This window comes from Lutra lutra, chromosome 9 (genome assembly GCF_902655055.1).
Source record: "Lutra lutra chromosome 9, mLutLut1.2, whole genome shotgun sequence".
In the NCBI taxonomy this organism is placed as follows: Eukaryota; Metazoa; Chordata; class Mammalia; order Carnivora; family Mustelidae; genus Lutra; species Lutra lutra.
This window is the reverse complement of record NC_062286.1, coordinates 125,791,453-125,808,032: the sequence shown is the minus strand read 5'-3', so window position 1 is coordinate 125,808,032 and position 16,580 is coordinate 125,791,453. Positions and strand designations below refer to the sequence as shown.

The window sequence follows — 16,580 nt, the reverse complement described above, 5'->3', positions numbered from 1 at the left end:
GATCAGAGGATGATCTGTAGGGGCACCTGGGTGGCTCAGTCAGTTGAGTGTCCGACTCTTGATTTTGACTCCGGTCATGATCTGAGGGTCGTGAGATCTGTTGAGCTCCACAGTCAGTGCAGAGTCTGCTTGAGATCTTTCTCTCGCTCCCTTTCTCGCTAAAATAAATAAATAAATAAAATCCTTAAAAAAAAAGATCAGCTCTAATCAACTGTGAAGGTGGATTAGATGACACAGCTTGACCTGTAGCCAGAATGAGGCTCACTCAGACTCCTGTACTTACACACCCTCCCCCTAAGGTTGACTGGACCCACAGTGAGCTGCTGGTGGCTGTCTGCAGACAGAGGCCGCCCCCCCTCACCCCAAGGCTGACCCAACCCACAGAGAGCTGCTGGCAGCCGTCTGCGGACAGAGGCCGCCACTGATCAGGGCTGCCGCTGATAGAAGAGCATCTGTACGCCTCAAGAGAGGAGGGGAAGGGGTGAGTCTACAGGCGCTCACTTCGGTTTCACTGATCAGTCCATCTCCTCCATTTGGAAGACGGACAGGGAGAAGGTGGGTTGAGAGCAGACACTCCCTCTAGAAGCACGAAGATGGGGACCTAGGACTTCTGCTCTGTGAGCCTGGCAGCACTTCCCTCCCACAGCTCCCTGTCCCCCCTTCCAGAACAGTGAAGTTCATTAGGATCTAGGATAGGAACCAGGCACTACTCAGGGATAAAGAGAGAATCAGGGGGCACCGAAGGACCACACCCATTTCAGAGGTGAACCAACTCAGGGTCCCTTTAACAGGCACATCTTCCCTGGAGGTAGCTGGTAAATGCCACGTCTTCCCTCAGACCTTGAATGTGTCTGTGTTAGCTTCAGTGCATATAAGACAATCAAGAGGGTAAGTTCGCCCTTTCTCGCCATCGTTCAGGAGGCACGGCTGTGAGCCAGTTCTGGTACGTCAGGTTTCGCGGAGCACCAAGGTTAAGAAACAGTAAAGGGTATTGACTGTAGAAAAAGCGGCTTTCTTTTCTTCTGGTTTGCAGGAAGCCAGCAGTATTGCTAGCTGTGAGGGCAGAGACTGGCCTTGTGGGAGTAGTAGGGTACCATGCGTCCCCTCACAGAGGCCACCAACACCTTGCTTTCTTATGGCCCTCTGACACCTCAGATGCTCCTCTGGGAACTTTTTGGTCTTTTGGGCCAGAGTTCCGGAGGGCCGGACAGGGCTCAGGGTCACCATGGTAGGGCCGTACGGTTCCCTGTCCCTCCTGTTGATGAGGTCCCTGGAAGGAGGGTTCAGAAGGCATGGGAGCAGAGCTGCTGGCAGAGGGCACAGCCCCAGGGGCGTGCGACAGCTGCCTGTCCACAGCATTTGGGAAGGAAGAGGGAATCCCCCCTGAGGAGCCAGAGCCCCTTCCACGGTCCGTTCCCAGGGGCCTGACGCACTGCTCCAAGAAGGGAAACTTGGCGGTCTCCTCGGCCTCTTCCTCCATGGCTGCGCGTTGCCGGCACCGACTCTGTTACCAGCATGTAGGCCCGGACCTCAGAGGGCTAGACTCCACTGGCTTTGCTTTTCTTTGCTGGAAGAAAGTTGGGAATTTGTGAATGCTCCGTTACGTGGTCTTTGCATTCAGTATTTGCCAAACACCGGGGCATGCCAGGCGCTGTTCACGGGGCTGGAGACACAGCAATGAGCAAGACCGGTGGTTAGTGCTCTCGTGGGGCTTTCATTTCAGTCGGCTGACAAGGAAAACTAGATGAGCTAGTTGCAGATCGCCATCCTCGTTACAAAGAAGTTAAACAGACTCAAAGGATGAGAATGGTGGCAGTCGGTGCCCTGTCCTAGAGTGTGGTCTAGGAAGCCTTCTTTAAGAAGGTGACATCTGAGCAGAGACCCAAGTGAGGGGTAGCATCCAAATCTGAGATCAGAAGGAAGAATGTTCCAGACCAAGGGAACAAAGGGTGGGAATAAGCATAGGTGGCGCCCCTGGGGCAGCTGGAGAGGGCACTGAGGACGCACCACCGGCTGCAGATAATGAGTCCTGCCTCTCCTTCCAACGTCCTCTCCTTTTCACTCCCCACTTTTTTGGCTGCCCTGAAGCACCCTTTCCCCATGCTGCTCAGGCTTCTCTCCTGCGCTCAGCCTGCTCTTGGCTGACTTTTTGACCCCTTTAGTGAGCCTTAGACTGAGGCCAGGCCCTGGGGAGACAGCAGTGCTCAGGACTTCAGTTTGGGTGATAAACTGAGTCACGCAGTAGAAATGGAGAGGGCACGTATCTGTGCTATTTCCCAAAAATGTTTACATTTTAAGAGAGGATCATGCCTTTCCCAAAGGAACAGATTTGGAGCCAGAAACTTCTATTCCAAAGCAGGCCTGCAGAAGGGATGGTTAAGGGAGGGCAGCACCCAGCCTACCCTGATTCCTGCTGCAGGGAGAGCCGCTGGGCCCTCTTTTGCAACAATAGTTGGCCAGTGGATGCAGACTTTTAGAGTGCCAGGAGAGATGTAAAATTGCTGGGCATAAAATAAAATATTGGGGCAAAGAAGGTGGGCTGGAAAGCCATGCCAGCACATGAGATGGGGTCGGGCTCAGGCCGCTGTTTTTGTGTTCTCTGAGATGGCAGATGTTCACTGAGGACTAAGTAGCATTGTAAATAAAGTATTAGAGAAAACGTACTTTTAAAATGTAGGTCATGATTTGAAAAAGTAGATAAGGGTCAGGAGAGGAGTCAACATTATGCTTGGTTCTTTGTACGAGCTCTTTAATTTTTAGGTGATAATACAAGGTTATGCCACATTCTGGATTTGGAATCGACAACAGCTAAGTCGTGGGCTGGTACCGGTTTGAAACCTGTTGCTGTTCAGTTCAGCTGCTCCCTGGACTTCTTCCCGTTGCAGTCACTGGGGTCTGTGCCTGGTTGTTTGTTTCTAATTTTCTGAACGTCACTACTTGTTTCTTGTAGACCTGTCTTTGTTCACTTCGAACGTATTAAATCGTAAAGAACAAACCCTGAGCCAGCACATCATGCGGGAGAGCACGAGAGCTCTAGAATTTTCCTGTGGTGCTCCCCGCCCTGTCCTTGGGGCCGACACCTTTGCTGAGGGTCGTGTTTGCTCCGTCATCTCAGCTGCTTCCCTGGTTCTGAGCGTTCCTCCGTTTACCACGTTGTTTTGTGTGTGAGTTCTGGTTAGGGAAGTGAGGACTGCCATTGGGGGTTAACTGTGAAAGGATGAGTATCTTAAATGTGACAGGACTCATCCTCTTATCTTTCAGGTAAGTCCTCTTGAGAGAGCATATATGTATCTTCTGGTGTCATTTAGCTGCTTGTGACAGTGTTCCCCCCCCCCCAAAACGGTATGTTTTTCTCCATTAACGAGGAATCTAGAGATGGGTAGTCCAAGGTAAGGTGGCTTTACAGTGTCATCAGAGCCCTGCATTCCTTCTGTCTTTCTGCTCCAGCATCCTCAGGGAATGCGAATTATATCCTATGTTCCGAGATGGATACTGCAGCAAGGATAGGGAAGGAGCTTGTGATGCATTCCTCAGGAGAGAAGTTTCCCAGATATCCCCATAGACTTCTGCTGCATCTTACTGTGCAGGGTGTTCCTCATCATCCCGGGGAGGCTGGAGATGGTTTCTGGTGGACACGCTGCTGCCCTCTGCAAGGATCAGGGTTCTGGGAGTGAGGTATAAAGGGAATGTGGATACCAGGAAGGTAGTTAGTGGTGTGTGCAGCACTCCTGTATCAGACCTGTGCTCAGAACATTTCTTAAACTCCCTCTTGTAATTTATCTTCAACATCAGATGAACCAGAGAAAGAAAATCAGTGTCCCTACCTGTGGCCACATACTAATACTGCTTTACACGTCCCACGTGCCGTATTATTACCTTGATCACTCCCATCAAATCTTCTAATCGATCTGCTGCCACTAAAGATACTGAAAGGAGATGTGACAACTAATTATAATAGCCAAAGGCTCAACAGCTTAGCTGTCTAGCAATAGAAGACTGATTGACTAGCCATGGTATTTTCGACTTTCATAAAAGAATGAGGAATGTGTCTAGTCTCTTGAGTATATTTTTTGGGTGGGGCGGGAGATAAGGTGGAAAAAGTATGTATAGCATGCTAGCGTTTATCTAAAAAAAGCTGTGTGTGTGTCTTGTCTCTTTCTGCCCTGCCTCCTCCCAAAGGAAAGATAAACAAAAAACGCTTTATTTTTAAATTGTTACCTATAGGGGGAGTGAGGGAACAGCATGAAAGTGACAAGGATAAAAGCTACTTTTTTCAAACATGCCTTTTTGTATATTTGACTGTGGAAGCACCCTAAGTATTTTATAACATTATAAAACAAAATTAATTTGTAAAAACTTTAGTGTCCGGGGTGCCTGGGTGGTTCAGTCAGTTAAGCATGCGACTCTTGGTCTCACCTCAGGTCTTGATTTCAGGGTCCTGAGTTGAGACCCCGTGATGGGCTCCACACTGGGAGCGTTCAGAAAATTAGAGACAATTAAAAAAAAAAAAGTTAAAAAGTTTTTATTCTGAAATCATTTTAAACTTTAAAAAAGTTGCAGAATATTGCAGAGTTCTAGGACCCTTCAGCTAGCTTTCCTTAATGTTAACATTTCATGTTATCATAGCCTCCTTATTGAAACCAGAACATTAACATTGACACAATAATCTATAGACCATATTAATATTCCTTCGATTTCCTAGAAATGTTATTTTTCTGGTCAGGGATCCAATGCACGTTCTCCTATTTCCTTTAGAAATCCTGACTCCTGGGGCGCCTGGGTGGCTCAGTGGGTTAAGCCGCTGCCTTCGGCTCAGGTCATGATCTCAGGGTCCTGGGATCGAGCCCCGCGTCAGGCTCTCTGCTCAGCAGGGAGTCTGCTTCCTCCTCTCTCTCTGCCTGCCTCTCTGCCTGCTTGTGATCTCTCTCTCTGTCAAATAAATTAAAAAAAAAAAAAATCTAAAAAAAAAGAAATCCTGACTCCTTAGCCTCCTTCAGTTGCAACAGAGCCTGTCTTTCCTTATCTTTTATGACCTTGACACTTTTGAAGGGTTCTGACCAGCTGTCTTTTAGTTTGTGTCTGCCCAATGTTTTCTCATGATCGGATTTAAGGTTATGCATTTTCAGCAAGAATATCATAGAAGTGATGTCATGTCCTTCTCAGTGCATCATTTCGGGGGTATATGGGTTAATACTTGTGATGTTAACCTTGATTACTTGGTCAAGGTGGTATCTGCCACGTTTTTTCACTGTAAAGTAACTCTTTTATTTTTACTTTGAAACTTAATTAGTATCTTGAGACTCTGTAAATATCCTGTTTCTCACCATACTTTTGCCTGTTAATTTTAGCATCCATTAGTGGTTTTGCCTTCAACAGTTACTACCGTGGGGTTTGTCTCCTCGTAATTTTCTATTTCTGTCATTTCCTTTACACTGATTAATTGGAATCCTATAGAGAACAGCTCCTTCTCCCTCTATGTCCTTATACCAGTATGGACTCATTTTATTTATGGCTTGTAATATCTTACTCTCATTTATTTTTGTTGTTCATACTTGGTCATTAGGAGCTCCTTCCGGTTGGCTCCTGTGTCCTTTCGACCTGCCCTCATCAGTTTTTGAGCACTTCCTTTCTGGCCCCACAAGACGTTCAGGCTCCTGTTGCATTTTTCCTGCCACAGCCGTAAAATTGTTCTTCCAAGAATCACGGATTCCTTTCATGTAAGAATGGCATTTACGGGCACCTGGGTGGCTCAGTCAGCTAAACGTCTGACCCAGGTCATGATCTCAGGGTCCTGGTATCAAGTCCCGTGTTGGGGTGGGTGTCCTGCTCCGTGGTGAGTCTGCTTATCTCCCTCCCCTGCTTGCTTGCTCACTCTCAAATAAATAAATAAATCTTTAAAACAAACAAACAAAATGAATGGCATTTAGCCACCCAGATCTGGCTACTAGGCATGCCCATTGCTGCTAGCTTCTAGACTCTCTGAGCAGACAGAGCTAGGATATGCACGTATATGTACTTGACCCAAACACTTACACCACACATCTTTACTTCTTCCTATCTGTCTACCCTCAGTGGGTGCTGATTCCAGTCCATCAACACAGGATTCACTCCAGCCTTCCCCTCTTCCTTCTTTATAACTCCTTTCTCTCACTGTGAGAAGTTTCAGTCTCATAATAACACAGTATATTTACTCATTTGTTCAACATAAACTTGTTGCAGAATTCCTAACCATATTCTGTGAAACATAAATAAATTTACCACCATATAATGGACTGTAGTAGTGGGTTGGTTTTTTTGTATGTTTGTCATTAATCTTGCGGTATATAATCAAAATACCATTTTCCAAAGTTACTTGGTTTGGTTTTCTTCTTTCCCACTCCCTTCATTATGGTTAAATTAATGTGTGGGGGGGGGCTGGGAATCAGTCCTTAAAATGCAGAAGCAAAATGAAACCATTGAATCTAGCTGTATATCAAGGGGACAGTGTAACCCCAAGGGAGAAATTATTTCAAATGTTTTATTTAATATTTTTGACATTTTCATTTTGATATAATTTCAGTTTGCAGATTCCGTATAGCCTTTATCCAGATCCACAAACTCTTTATATTTTGCCCCATTTGCTTTATAATTTTGCCCTCTCGCTCCCCTACCTCTCTGAGTACCTAAGTAGACTTAAACAGATGTGTGCACGCACCATTTTTGGTCTGAACCATTTGAGAGTAAGTTGACCCCCCAAGTACTCTGGTGTGTATTTCCTAAGTACAAGGATATTCTCTTTTTAACCACAGTTTAGTTCTCAGAATCAGGAAATAAGAAAACAGTCTTCAATCCACAGTCTGTATTCAGATTTATCATTTATTTCAGTGTCCTTTATAGCCACTCTTCCCCAAGCCTGAAGCCCTTCTAGTCCAGGAGCACCCATCACCTTACTGCCCACATCTTTAGTCTTCTTGAGTCAGAAGAGTTCCTCAGTCTTTCATTTTTTTTTTTACAACCCTATGTTTTTAAGGAGTGCAGTCCAGTTCTACATATTATCCCTCCTTCTGTGTTTCTTATTTCCTCAGGATTGGATTCGGGCTTAGTAATACCACTGAAGTTGATACATCCTTCTCAATATATCATCACATCAGGAGAAACATGATGTCTGTTTGTGTGTTAATAGGCACTTAGATATCTTAGTTAATGGGTATCTACCAGATGTCTCCACTATAAAGTTGCTGTTTTTTCCTTTGAAACTAATAAGCAATTTTGGAGAGATACTTCAGGACTGTATAAATAAATATTTTTCTAAGCTTTGTTACTCGAACTCTGTTAGTCATATTCTACTATAAGAAAGTTTTCCCTTTTTTCTCCCATTTATTTATGTCATCATGTACTCATGGGTTCTTTTTTCATTCAGTGGGTTATATTCCACTACTATGTTTATTTTGGTACTCAGATTATCCTGGACGTAGCCAGTGGGAAACCTCTTCAAGTTGATGGTTTTGTTTGGGTATGTCTCCATCCTTCTTTGCCCACTTCCTTATGTTCTGGCACAATAATATGTTTGGGGCTCGTCCTCTACTTTTTCTGCCCCCAGCCCTGGGATTAACTACTTCTCTCACATATCTAGGTTTTGTCTTAATGGAGAATATATTTAGAAACCAAGATCTGGGAGTGAGTTATGGCCTTTACTACTGAGATACTATTGCTTCTAGGCGCATTTGGTGGTCATACCTAGAATACAGACACACAGAGAATATAAATGCACATAGATACATAATATGCATTCATTTGTATGTGTATATATACACATGTATAATAAACCTATAAACACACATATATCCATATCTGTTTCTAGACCTGTACATATGTGTATGTTTATATCCACACAGACACACACCTAGCCACGAGTTAATGCTGAAACCTCTCCAGATCCATTCCAATACCACGGTTACTCTAGTTTTTTTTTTTCTTTATGGATTTATAACTTCCTTCTTCAACAGTGAAAACCCTAATTCTTATTTTCCTCAGTATATTTACCCATTTCCTTAATCCTATATTACATAGAAAGTAGTTTCACATTTTCTGACCCTACTACTAGGCAAAAAAAGAAACCTACCTGCCACTGTGTATTTAAAACACTGTAATTTAAGTATACATACTTAGTGGGATATAACCCTGAGAGGAGGAAAACAAAAATCTTGCATTGTTTTTAGTAATTATGTTTTGAGGAGATCATAATAATACAGTTTTTCTGAGACTGTTACATAAATTGTGGGATAAATCAAATGAACAATGATACTGGTATGGTTGAGAATTGAGCCTTTTGACATGGTTAGAAAGAGATATAGGTGTGTGGTTGGTAAAGTTAGAATCCCATGCTTTTAAGTTTAGATTACAAATAATGGTATGATCTTGTGATGTATTTTGTCTTATATATGCACATGGTTGTATACACTATACACACACACACACACACACACACACACACACTTCTGAATCAGCCTAGAAACAATGACCTACCTAATAACAAGGAGTACCTCTGGAGCATCCAGACTCTCACTGAAAGAAATCAGGACTCCCAGGAAGAACATGGCCAAACTCCAGGTCTGGGAAGGAAATCTATAGTAGGAACATGGAACATGTCATACCAGAAAGCAAACACAAATAGCCTATCCATATCTATTTCTTTCTGTGTGTGTGCGTGTGTGTGTGTGTGTGCGCGCGCGCGTGATCACACCCACCTGGAACCATGGGCTCATGTGGATACCTCCACATCCATTTTCACACCAGAGTTTATTCTCATCATGCTCCTTTTTGTATTCGACTGGATCATGTCAAAAGAATTCAGGAGCCAACTTGAAATTTCCCGCAGGAGAAAGAATAACGGCAGTGGGATAAAACATAGCATATATATTTAAATGCATAACCTCATTGTGGTGTTTAAAAAATAAATAGAAAAGTCTTCATTGGTCACTTTTAGAGGATATTATTTTGGAAACTGATTTAAACGAAGAGAAGGAAGGAGCACCTGGGTGGCTTAGCCACGTATATGTCTGACTCTTGGTTTTAGCTCAGGTCCTGATCTCATGGCTCATGGGATCGAGCCCCGAGTTGGGCTCCACACCCAGCAGGAGTCTGGTTGGATATTCTCTCCCTCTGCCCCTTCCCCCACTCATACATTCTCTCACTGTCTCTTTCAAATAAATAAAGCTGTAAAAAATAAAGAAAGAATCAGGCATTTAGTTTGTCTTTTCTGCAGGAACTGAACATCAGGGTAACCAAAAAATTCATGAGGGATTGTAACCTCTAATGAAGTAGTGGATCTAGCCAATGATTATCACTCAGAGAAAGACAACCGGACATCATATGCCTCCTGATGGAAATTCCAACACCACCAAGAAACACTTGCCAAAAGTCAAATCTTAACCTGATCAAGTCTCAAGATGTCCAGCTCCCAGTTTAGAGGAAATACAGGGAACATAGGAACTTGTTCAATGACACAGCCAGAATGCAGGTGGCAAAATGCGGATGGTTAGAAACTAGAGGACAGAAACCTGGTTTCTCCAACAAAAAAGTTGCATTTGAGGGGCGCCTGGGTGGCTCAGTCATGTGAACGTCCGACTCTTGATTTCGGCTCAGATCACGATCTCAAGGTCATGAAATAGTGGATCTAGCCACTCAGTGCCGAGTCTGCTTGTCCCTCTCCCTCTAGCACTCTCGTGCTCTCTCTCCCCCCTCTCAAATAAATAAATAAAAGCTTTTTTTCCAAAGTTGTGTCTGAAAAAGGGAGAGGTCGAAAAGCAAGGAGCGTCTACAGATTGAAAGAGACTTGAGACCTATCAAGCCGCTACAACATAGGGGCCCTATTCACATCCTGATCCAGACAAGCACACTTAATGTGCCTGTGAGATAAGCAACGAAATTGGACACTGATGAGATGGTTCCTGCCAAGTTTTCGTGTTTTGAAGTGTGGCAGTGGCAAAGACCAGAGTCCTTATCTTTTGAATTATATGTTAAGTACGTAAAGATGAAACCCTAGGATCCCTAGGATTTGTTTCATAATAGTCTTAGAGGGTGGAGGCATGGTAGAGATGAGAAACAATCGTCCATAAGAGATCTTTCTACTTTTCTCTACTGTTGTCTCTGTGTGAGAATTTCTTCCTAGTAAAATGAGAGAGTGCTGCTGCCAGCTCTGAAGCATTTGCCCAGAGAGAGGGACAGGCTCCTGGGAATGAGCGCCTACGCTCAGACGGCAAGCTGGGGAGGGTGGGAAGCCATGTCCTTCTCATCGCTTTATCCCAGCATATGGTAGTCACTCAGTAAATAATGGTGTGAAGAAGTGAGTGAGTTTGAAGGGGCAGCTGACATCTGGGTGAATTTTGTTCCAAAACTCGTCCCATGACTCATAACTGTGAGAGCCAGGCACTCACACCACATGGTATTTAAGTGTTTCCCTGTTCCTTGGGCTGCTGCCATTATATCTGGTGACATGATGTGTATGACCTTCCCTCCTTCCCAGGCTCAGGCCCGATGTCACCGGATAGGCCAGAGCAAGGCCGTGAAGGTGTATCGTCTCATTACTCGGAACTCCTACGAGCGGGAAATGTTTGACAAGGCCAGCCTGAAGCTGGGCCTGGACAAGGCTGTTCTTCAGGACATAAACCGAAAGGGCAGCACCAATGGAGTGAGTATGACAGTACCTACCCAGGGTCCCCAAGAAGTACTCATCACACAGCTGGGGCCCCTCTGGAATCTTCCTTCCTACAGCTGTTTGGAGAGTCACGTTCACTAAATGGAGTCAGGTCACACGTCTTTGTTGAGTCATTCCCCACAGCAGAAAGTAATTCCGGGTCAGCTATCCACGTTTTACGGAGGCATAAAAGAAATCTGTAGGCACAGTGATGGGGTAGGATCGCCCAACATGGAGCAACGTTTCAGTGAGCAGAGTTTCCAACCGTGCCCGTTAGAAGTCAGTAGATCTTAACACTTAACACTCTAAATATCTCTTGTCACCATATGCTCCAGACTTTGAGCCTCCTGAGGGTGTAGTGGGACCTATTTTATCTGTATCCCGCATGGCCCTTAACAGCACTTGGCATATTAAAGATGTTCAGTGCATGATGGTCCATGAAAAAACTGAATGAATAGATTAGCAGCTTGCGATATGGCAGTTAATAAAATCTCTTTCCCCCTCCACAGGGATGAAAAATTGCAGCTAAGATTCCTAAATCGTATTAAATTTTAGGCCAACAAAGCAGAGTATCTCCTAAATCTCTGGACTCAGGGCATCAAAGGTTGGGAATTAAAACCTTCTAAATGAGTTATCTTCAGCCCAGATGTTCTATATCCTCTTAGCCGTGCATATGTTGCTAAGTATAATACTTCAAGTTACCAGTGCTGGGAGTCATGGAATTCCCTCTTATGATTGATAGAAAGAGAACCAGATTCTTAATGAGAACCAGGAAAGGGTGTTTTGAACTCCCATTTCCTGTTTTCAACAAGCAGTTGAGAGGATCACACTTGGCACAGGATCCTTTCTTTAGTTGAGAAATGACATCATTTCCAATACTTATGTTTTTATTTAATAATGAATAAGTCATCTTTCTTTAGCTCGTTTACATCTGGAGGTTTTTAAAGATACAGACTCAAACTAAAACATTAAATATATCCTCTTCATGGTACGTAGCTTCAACGACTTGTGACATTTGATAGTAACTAATGTCCTGAGGAATGTTAGGGCCACTGGGTCATGTACTGGCTTTTATTCCAGAGCTCCCCATCGGGGATTATCTGCCTGCCTTCTCTATGGTTTTCTTAAGGGTCTTTATCTGGGCTTCAATTTTCTTTCTTTCTTTCTTTCTTTCTTTTTTTTTAAGATTTTATTTATTTGACAGAGAGATCACAACTAGGCAGAGAAGCAGTCAGGCGGGCAGAGGGAAGCAGGCTCCCTGCTGAGCAGAGAGCCCGATGCGGGGCTCGATCCCGGGACCCCGAGATCATGACCTGAGCCGAAGGCAGAGGCTTAACCTACTGAGCCACCCAGGCACCCTGGGCTTTAATTTTCCAAAACTTATAGCCCCTATCTTTATTCTGACATGTGCGGTTAGTGGAGGAAGCATGTACTGAATCATGAAGGCCAGATTTGAGGCTGTTTCTCTCCTGTGCATTTTCCGCTTTGTGAGTAGCCTTTGGTGACCTGTCCAGGTACAACAGCTCTCAAAAATGGAGGTAGAGGACTTGCTCCGGAAAGGCGCTTATGGAGCTTTGATGGATGAGGAAGATGAAGGCTCCAAGTTCTGTGAAGAAGACATAGACCAGATTCTGCAGAGAAGAACCCACACCATCACCATCCAGTCCGAAGGGAAAGGGTCTACTTTCGCCAAGGTAGTCCTTTTGTCCAGAGTCTGTGTGTTTGGAGCGGGAGCAGAGAGAAAGCTATTCTTTGATCTTCACTGGCCAGGCTTTGTTTTCTCTATATCAAACCGTTGAGATTGTCTACACATGTGTTTCGTGTGAGACCAAAAATGCAGGTTCTCGGGGGGGATTCTGAGTGACGAGCCAGAAGCTGTATAGAAAGACAACAGCACTCCTGACTTCGGGAGCTGATCTTCAGCAGACAGGAAAGACACCTTGGTTTACAGCTTTGGACTGTTCACTCTTCACAAAGACGGCTCTGACATCTTTGAGTGCTCCTCTGCATTTCCTCGTAGAGTACTCCTTGACCCCTGTCCAAGCCCTGCAGTTCCGATGAACATTCCATTCTCCAAACTGAAGCAAGTGTTTTTGCTCATTCCATGAGAAAAGAGACATTAGTCTAGATTCCCATCTGCTAGTCTACATGCCCCTTTCCTCTGCCCTTCAGCTCACTGGATTTCGGATTGAACTAATGAGACCACTTACCAGATCACTCTCAGGTTCCTGACCACGGAATCGGGAGCTTTGTGGCCTGTGTGATTGACTTAGGTAGGACTTCTTCAGTGGGACAGCCTGTGCGTTACAGGTGCCCCTCATCTCAGTGCCCCTCACACTACCCAGCTTGGTGCCCTTTCTGCAGCGGTCACTTAGAAAGTGGTGAGCTGGAAGAAAGAGCCCATCTAGGGAAGCTGGAAGCAGCAGCCATTTCACAGGGAACTGGACATCAAGTGACACATTGCCATTGTGTTCCAGGGGCTTTCTCTTGCTTCCAACTTCCAGTTCCAAAAAATGCTACATGTTGAATTTGTAATTTCCATATCCAATCTTTAGAAAAGAACAGTATTTTTTTTTTTAAGATTTTATTTATTTGCAAGACTGAGGACACAAGCCAGGGGAGGGGCAGAGGGAGAAACAGGCTCCCCGTGGAGCACAAGCCTGATGCGGGACTCAATCCCAGGACCCTGGGATCATGACCTGAGTCAAAGGCACAAGCTTAACCCACTGAGCCACCCAGGCGCCTGTAGAAAAGATCGGTCTTGAGATTTTCACATTCATTTGGGAGGCTCTTTTAGGGGTTTTGGTTTCGAACACAGCTAGAACATACTTGAGATTCTGGTATGTTTGCAGTAACATAGGTGGTGTTACCAGTTTGTACTGTGTTCAAGTGCAGTTTATTGACTTTTGTCATCTCCACAGGCTAGCTTTGTGGCTTCAGGAAACAGGACAGATATTTCCTTAGATGACCCAAACTTTTGGCAGAAATGGGCCAAAATAGCTGAATTGGACACTGAAGCAAAGAATGAAAAGGTACGGTACTGAGAATGTACGATTCCGTCACAATTTCTGTGTGTTTCATAGGACCATAAATTCCCAAACAGCTCAAGTTATTATTCAGTCCTGAGCCTTAGGTCATACGTGAGCTGCTGTATGTAGCATACTTAAAATATGCCTGACACATAGAGCTTGACGGATGTTCGTTGTTAAAATTTTAAAATGACCTAATGGAACACGTAGTAGGCTGGGCACCCGGGAAGTTTGACAAAGGCAGTTAGAACTGGAACTGGCCACACACAGGTCAAGTTTAGCTCTGACCCAAGCCAGCATCCCATCCTTGGCGTGTGACGGTCTCACCTCTGCTTCCACGCGTCCTGTGAAGGAAACTTCGCCTATGATAGATACTCTGGAGGAGACAAAGCAGGAGGAAGGGGTTTGTTGGTCTCCCCTCCATTCTCCCAGTAGCTTGAGTTCTTCTACTTCTGAACATGAGAAAGAGACTAGCCCCGGAACAAAACCAGAGTCTGACATCAGTCGGCCTCTGACTGTGTGCCTCTGGGCAAGGCAGTTGGCCCCACTGAGATAAGTGAGCAAGACACGGGACAAAGGGAGGTAGTGATGGCCCCTCGCAGAGTTGGCGTTAATACTTGTGAACTCACCTGGCCAGCCCATGGGGAGGCACCCCGTACATGTTCATCTCATCCCTTTTCTCCATCCCTGGCCCTGTCATCTCACGCCAGGATGCACATACATCCCTTTTTACTTGTCTTCACTGGTGGCTGTTGAACTGTATAGATCCACAAGCCTGGGAGACAGTCCCCGTGCATAGCTGGCTGATTCGGTAACCAGCACCCAGCCTTAACCCCGCCGTGGGGTCACTGGAGCTGGCCCAGTCCACCGTCTCCTCTGCAGTAGGAGGAGTCTGAAGTCCCTTGAGTAACCTGTTCAGTAACACCTGTTGTAACAGGTCACAATCAAGAAGTTACCATGTGTGCTGGACGGTGGATGAGGGCGGGGAGCAAAAGCTCGTCCTAGAGATGTTTAGAAGCAGCCGGAGCATGCAGGACAGGGAGCAAGGTGACTGAAGCAGGGGTGACGCCACAGTGTATCAGGGCTGCACAGACACGTATTTGGGAGCTGAGCTGAGCTTTGGGAAGAGGTGCGGGGGGAGGGAGGAAGGATAAGAAGCAAGAGCTAATGGGGACTGTTAAGAGGCGATGGTTCTGGCAGGGGAGCCGCAGGGATGGGCAGAGAGAGGATCCCGGGCTGGGCGTCATGTCTTCAGGGAAAGACAGAAGGGTTAGCAGTCCTTGCCCATGGAAGGCAGAGAGTAAAGAAGCCAAGAAATGTGTGTGTCTTCAGAAAGTTGCTGAGCAGGTGGACTGGTCCAGCTCCTCCTGTCTGCAGAGCGCAGGCTGCCTCCGCATGCTGGGCCTAACAGCTGGGGTTGTCACTGCAGCCTTTCTTGGCAAGAGCAGACCGCCACTCTGGGCACTGGGGGGCCTTGCTCGCCATGCCTGCTCTGCTAGCAGGACTGCAGAAACAGCAAGTGGTGGTGGACAGCGCTGGCAGCTTGGGGGAACCTGCCATCTCCAGGGAGTCTCTGAGAATCCCCTCTGCTTGTCGTGGGCTTGGCAGATGTACGGGGAAGAGCCTTTCCTGCTGGAGGGTGAGGCCGAGTGTGGTTTTCTCCCGGGTGTGTCCTCAGGACCCAGGACTGGCCACAGGATACGCGTGCATTGTGATGGGGATAGAGCAAAGAAGGCCTCTGTCCCCAACCGACTTGTCTGTTTCTAGGAGAGCTTAGTGATCGACCGGCCTCGAGTGAGAAAGCAGACCAAACACTACAATTCCTTTGAGGAGGATGAGCTCATGGAGTTCTCTGAGCTGGACAGTGACTCGGATGAAAGGCCCACGAGGTCCAGACGCCTCAATGACAAAACTAGGCGCTACCTCCGAGCCGAGTGCTTCCGGGTGGAGAAGAACCTGCTCATCTTTGGGTGGGTATTGGCTTTGCCTGTGTGTGACTGTTCTCCAGTCCCTGAGATGTGTCAGCTCGTCTCCCCAGTCACCTCTGAGAGCTCCAGGCTGATGGACGGTCTGTGAGAGCAGAAGAGAACTGTGCTTTTTGCCTGTGGCTCCCTCAGTCATCGTACACTCTGCTGCCCTGTTGTAGACGTGCCATCGTTTTCTCGTGTGCTTGTCACAGCAAATCTCTGTTACTAATTCGCTGCCTGGTACTGATTTCCTGCTTCCCCCCCAGGGACGCGTGAGGAGTCCACGCTACAGATGTTGCAGTTAGGCGTGATTCGTGCAGGGCTCTGGTTCTGGTAGAAATAGAAGGTTTAGCTTCTGGGACTTTACCATTGCTTTTGAATAGTGCAGCAGGACTCTCTTAATACCGGATTTATCCCCTGCTCCAGATAGTTGCATCCCTCCCTTGTTAACATCTTGGTGGCCATAGGAAGCTCTCAGTGTCCAGGTCACCTTAGTGACATTTGGTTTGCTACAGCATGTGGTCCTTGAAGACCTTTCAGGGCATAGCCCTCAGGGTGATTAGTAGACCTGACAGAGGACAAGAAGCACCCTGGGTTCCTGTTTATCCTGCAGTGTTGAGGGCACGCGTGCCCTTCCTCCCTCCAACGCCCTTCTGTATTTCCACTCTCAGCTGGGGCCGGTGGAAGGACATCCTGACTCACGGGCGATTCAAGTGGCATCTGAATGAGAAGGACATGGAGATGATTTGCCGGGCCCTGCTGGTATACTGTGTCAAGCATTACAAGGGGGACGAGAAGATCAAGAGTTTCATTTGGGAACTGATCACACCTACCAAAGATGGGCAGGCCCAGACCCTCCAGAACCACTCAGGTGAGCGGTGGCAGGGCTGTGCCTGCGTGGCGGGAGCT

The 16,580-nt window shown here is 46.2% G+C and overlaps 1 protein-coding gene across 7 annotated transcripts in view; it reads left to right on the top strand.

Moving 5' to 3' along the window:
• Nucleotides 1–16,580, top strand: part of CHD6 (chromodomain helicase DNA binding protein 6) — a 197,257-nt gene that overhangs the window by 132,206 nt on the left and 48,471 nt on the right. For all 7 annotated transcript variants that reach the window (XM_047744091.1, XM_047744090.1, XM_047744093.1 and 4 more), the window contains 5 exons: nucleotides 10,505–10,669; nucleotides 12,190–12,369; nucleotides 13,597–13,707; nucleotides 15,472–15,674; nucleotides 16,343–16,542. In XM_047744091.1, the coding sequence (XP_047600047.1) occupies nucleotides 10,505–10,669; nucleotides 12,190–12,369; nucleotides 13,597–13,707; nucleotides 15,472–15,674; nucleotides 16,343–16,542 (859 nt within the window). The remainder of the gene's footprint in view (nucleotides 1–10,504; nucleotides 10,670–12,189; nucleotides 12,370–13,596; nucleotides 13,708–15,471; nucleotides 15,675–16,342; nucleotides 16,543–16,580) is intronic.